Consider the following 5,000-nt stretch of genomic DNA (forward strand, 5'->3'; position numbering starts at 1 on the left):
CCTTTTAAAACAGCAACTAAGACTCCTGTTGGAACTAGCAGATAAGACCCTTTTAAAACAGCAACTAAGACTCCTGTTGGAACTAGCAGATAAGACCGTTTTAAAACAGCAACTAAGACTCCCGTTGGAACTAGCAGTTAAGACTCCTGTTGGAACTAGCAGTTAAGACTCCCGTTGGAACTAGCAGTTAAGACTCGTGGCGTGGGGCTGCAGGGCCGATACGGTTGGCTAGCTGTTCTTCCCCACCTGTCGCCCAGGAAGGAGTGACTTTGCGTGGCCGCCTGCTTGTTCCTCCTGATCTCCTTCCCTCCCTTACTCTTCTCCTCTCCTCTCATCTTCCAGAGCGACTGAGTACCATACGTCAGACAGTCCTGGCCAATGAGGGCCTAGTGTGGCTAGAGTGGCTTAACCAATGAGGCCCTAGCATGGGTGGAGAGCACAACATTTGCTCTGATGAGATAAAATTAGTATTTGGATGGCTGGCTGTACAGAACCTGTCTGAGACCCTGTCCATTGCCTGAGGTGTAATCAGAGAGGCATTGTCTAGTCTGATACAGTAACTGTGAATCATGCTTTTCTAGTTAATTTCTGAAACCTGTCAGCTGGCTCTAGAGTTGAACACTTTCCTATATTCTTCCCTTCCAGCAACATGTTCCCAGCCAACTTGGTCCAGGCAACTTTCCAACAGGTAAGCAGTAGGACATTATCATGTAAAATGGACATGTTTCAGTTTCTGAAGAGTTTAAGGAGGAGTGGTGAAGCACAACATGTTTATAATAGAAGGATATGAATGAGATGAGATCATTTTCATCGAAGTCTGTGGATGTTTGACAAACCAATTCACCGAACGTTTTGGTGACAGTTAGTGACAGGAATGAATTCAATTCAGATTCTTTAACAAATTTCAACTCTCTGTTTCACACCTGTACCATCACCATGCATAGCTTGTATATCTATACGTGACATGTTAGAGTGATATTAACGTATACAGTCGTGGCCAAAAGTTTTGAGAATGACATATTTTATTATTATTTATTTCCACAAAGTTTGCTGCTTCAGTGTCTTTAGATATTTTTGTCAGATGTTACTATGGAATTCTGAAGTATAATTACAAGCATTTCATATGTGTCAAAGGCTTTTATGACAATTACATGAGGTTGATGCAAAGAGTCAATATTTGCAGTGTTGACCCTTCTTTTTCAAGACCTCTGCAATCCGCCCTGGCATGCTGTCAATTAACTTCTGGGCCAAATCCTGACTGATGGCAGCCCATTCTTGCATAATCAATGCTTGGAGTTTGTCAGAATTTGTGTGGTTTTGTTTGTCCACCCGCCTCTTGAGGTTTGACCACAAGTTCTCAATGGGATTAAGGTCTGGGGAGTCTCCTGGCCATTGACCCAAAATATCGATGTTTTGTTCCCCGAGCCACTTAGTTGTCACCTTTGCCTTATGGCAAGGTGCTCCATCATGCTGGAAAAGGCATTGTTCGTCACCAAACTGTTCCTGGATGGTTGGGAGAAGTTGCTCTCGGAGGCTGTGTTCTAAGGCAAAATTGTGAGTGAGCCCACTCCCTTGGCTGAGAAGCAACCCCACACACGAATGGTCTCAGGATGCTTTACTATTGGCATGACACAGGACTGATGGTAGCGCTCACCTTGTCTTCTCCGGACAAGCTTTTTTCCGGATGGCCCAAACATTCGGAAAAGGGATTCATCAGAGAAAATGACTTTACCCCAGTCCTCAGCAGTCCAATCCCTGTACCTTTTGCAGAATATCAGTCTGTCCCTGATGTTTTTCCTGGAGAGAAGTGGCTTCTTTGCTGCCCTTCTTGACACTAGGCCATCCTCCAAAAGTCTTCGCCTCACTGGGCGTGCAGATGCACTCACACCTGCCTGCTGCCATTCCTGAGCAAGCTCTGTACTGGTGGTGCCCCGATCCTGCAGCTGAATCAACTTTAGGAGATGGTCCTGGCGCTTGCTGGACTTTCTTGGGCGCCCTGAAGCCTTCTTCACAACAATTGAACCGCTCTCCTTGAAGTTCCTGATGATCTGATAAATGGTTGATTTAGGTACAATCTTACTGGCAGCAATATCCTTGCCTGTAAAGCCCTTTTTGTGCAAAGCAATGATGACGGCACGTGTTTCCTTGCAGGTAACCATGATTGACAGAGGAAGAACAATGATTCCAAGCACCACCCTCCTTTTGAAGCTTCCAGTCTGTTATTCAAACTCAATCAGCATGACAGAGGGATCTCCAGCCTTGTCCTCGTCAACACTCACACCTGTGTTAACGAGAGAATCACTGACATGATGTCAGCTGGTCCTTTCGTGGCAGGGCTGAAATGCAGTGGAAATGTTTTTGGGGATTCAGTTCATTTGCATGGCAAAGAGGGACTTTGCAATTAATTGCAATTCATCTGATCACTCTTCATAACATTCTGGAGTATATGGAGTAGTATGGAGCAAATTGCCATCATACAAACTGAGGCAGCAGACTTTGTGAAAATGAATATTTGTGTCATTCTCAAAACCTTTGGCCACGACTGTATACTACACATACACCGAGTATACAAAACATTATGAACACCTGCTCTTTCCATGACATACAGCGTTGCAGCGTTGCAGTTCTTCACACAAACCGGTGCGCTTGGTATCTACTACCATACCCTGTTCTAAGGCACTTAAATATATGGTCTTGCACGTTCACCCTCTGAATGGCACACATACACATCCATGTCTCAATTGTCGCAAGGCTTAAAAATCCTTCTTTAACCTGTCTCCTCCCCTTCATCTACACTGATTTGAAGTGGATTTAACAAGTGACATCAATAAAGGATCATAGCTTTCACCTGAATTCACCTGGTCAGTCAATGTCATGGAAAGAACAGGTGTTCTTAATGTTTTGTCCACTCAGTGTATCCTGTATGTCTCTGGTCTGTTTAGTACCGTACCAGGAGTATCCCCATCATGAAGACCCCTCCGCCCACGGTGACAGCCGCCCTGATGGAGAGCACCACCCGGAGGGTCTATATCTACGGTGTCCAAGACGACAACGGAACAGACATCCAGAACTTCTCCCTGGACCTGACGCCACCGCCAGACATCCAGATGCGCACGCTGCCCGGGACCAGCGACGGCATGAACGTCCTAGGGATCGTCATCTTCTCCGCCACAATGGGTGAGTGACATCACCACTGACCTCTAACCCTAACCCCCCCCCAGACACTGTGTAGTGTCATTATGGATGAGGGACAGTTCCACGGACACACACACCCACCAAGGCATACTATCTCGTAGTGTCATTACGGTTGACACCATCGTTCCTCCCTTCAGCCACAGCCTGAGTGACAGTTAACTTTTAATTTACTGTTATGAGAATTTCGTTATCAATGTTCATAAACTTCAATTAATCTACTCAGTAACCCAGAGTTTGTAATGTTCTGGTTTAAATGAATCAGACAGAGTTCCCAGCTTACAATAGTCAAAATGTTTATTCACGAGTGCACTCTGAAGTCCATTATACAAAGACATCCATTTTATACCTTGCTCCTTACACATACTTCCACACAAACAGTAGATATCCTATGCACATACATACACACAAACAGTAGGTGAGTTGTATCCTTCTCCAGAGTTCTCACCACTGTGTTTCACTACCCAGCCAACAGTTCCATTCCCCCGAGATTAGAGAAACCTTGAGAAGTACTCCCTGTCCTATCATAAGTTTCTCCGAGTTCTAGCCAGGTCGGGTCAAACACAGTTGAATTGTTCTCGGTATTTTCTTAGGCACACACATACACACACATTTCTCTCCCGCACAGGTCTCTTCTGAACCTAGTTGGACTTACGTTTAATACTTTAATTATTCCTTATACAAGCTACATAAACTATAATCCCTAATAGTTAGGTTTCAGGGTGGAATCATTTAATCATTATCTTTAAACATATACATTCCCTTATCATTTACCCTTTTTTTCTCTCTTCAATGTTGATCACAAACCTTTAGCAAATCAATCTGGCCCATGGTGTCCATGCTGTCTCAGTCTAACACAATCTGTTGTTGTTGTCTAGGTATCATGCTGGGTAGAATGGGGCCTAATGGCAGCGCCCTGGTCAACTTCTGTCAGAGTTTAAACGAGGCTGTCCTGAAGATTGTTGCCATAGTGATCTGGTAAGAGTTGTAGCTTACGGGAAGAGCAACGCACAACATGTCCTCTCAATAACATCGTATTAGACAACATGCTGAGCTAGTCATGTGTGCGGGAGCGTCAACAAAATAGTTCATATTCTATTCTACCTCAACCAATCACCTGGGCCAGTCTAAGAACTAACCTGTCTCCCATGACAAGAACCAAAACAAAAAACGCTACCTTCCTGGTCCACTGCAGGTACTTCCCATTCGGCATCGTGTTCCTGGTGGCCGGTAAGATCCTAGAGATGGACGACCCGTCAGCCATGGGGAAGAAGCTGGGTTTCTATGCCATCACCGTGGTGATGGGCCTGATCCTCCATGGTCTCTTCATCCTCCCGGCCATGTACTTCTTCATCACCAAGAAGAGCCCCATCGTCTACATCAGGGGCATCCTGCAGGCCCTGCTCATCTCCCTGGCAACCTCCTCCAGGTAAACAACAACAACCCTACATCTAACTCTAACCCTACCTTAACCTTAACCCTAGCCTCAACTCTAACCCTACCTTAACCCTAATCCTAGCCTCAACTCTAACCCTACCTTAACCTTAACCCTAGCCTCAACTCTAACCCTACCTTAACCCTAATCCTAGCCTCAACTCTAACCCTACCTTAACCTTAACCCTAGCCTCAACTCTAATCCTACCTTAACCTTAACCCTAGCCTCAACTCTAACCCTACCTTAACCCTAGCCTCAACTCTAATCCTACCTTAACCTTAACCCTAGCCTCAACTCTAACCCTACCTTAACCCTAACCCTTGCCCCAACTCTAACCCTACCTTAACCTTAACCCTAGCCTCAACTCTAACCC

The 5,000-nt window shown here is 45.3% G+C and overlaps 1 protein-coding gene across 2 annotated transcripts in view; it reads left to right on the forward strand.

Annotated features, from left to right (window-relative positions):
* The window catches only part of slc1a7a (solute carrier family 1 member 7a), a 138,984-nt gene that overhangs the window by 118,368 nt on the left and 15,616 nt on the right, over positions 1-5,000 (forward strand). For both annotated transcript variants that reach the window (XM_071360905.1, XM_071360906.1), the window contains exons 4-7: positions 646-688; positions 2,943-3,177; positions 4,071-4,170; positions 4,388-4,621. In XM_071360905.1, the coding sequence (XP_071217006.1) occupies positions 646-688; positions 2,943-3,177; positions 4,071-4,170; positions 4,388-4,621 (612 nt within the window). The remainder of the gene's footprint in view (positions 1-645; positions 689-2,942; positions 3,178-4,070; positions 4,171-4,387; positions 4,622-5,000) is intronic.

This window comes from Salvelinus alpinus, chromosome 23 (assembly GCF_045679555.1).
Source record: "Salvelinus alpinus chromosome 23, SLU_Salpinus.1, whole genome shotgun sequence".
Lineage (NCBI taxonomy): Eukaryota > Metazoa > Chordata > Actinopteri > Salmoniformes > Salmonidae > Salvelinus > Salvelinus alpinus.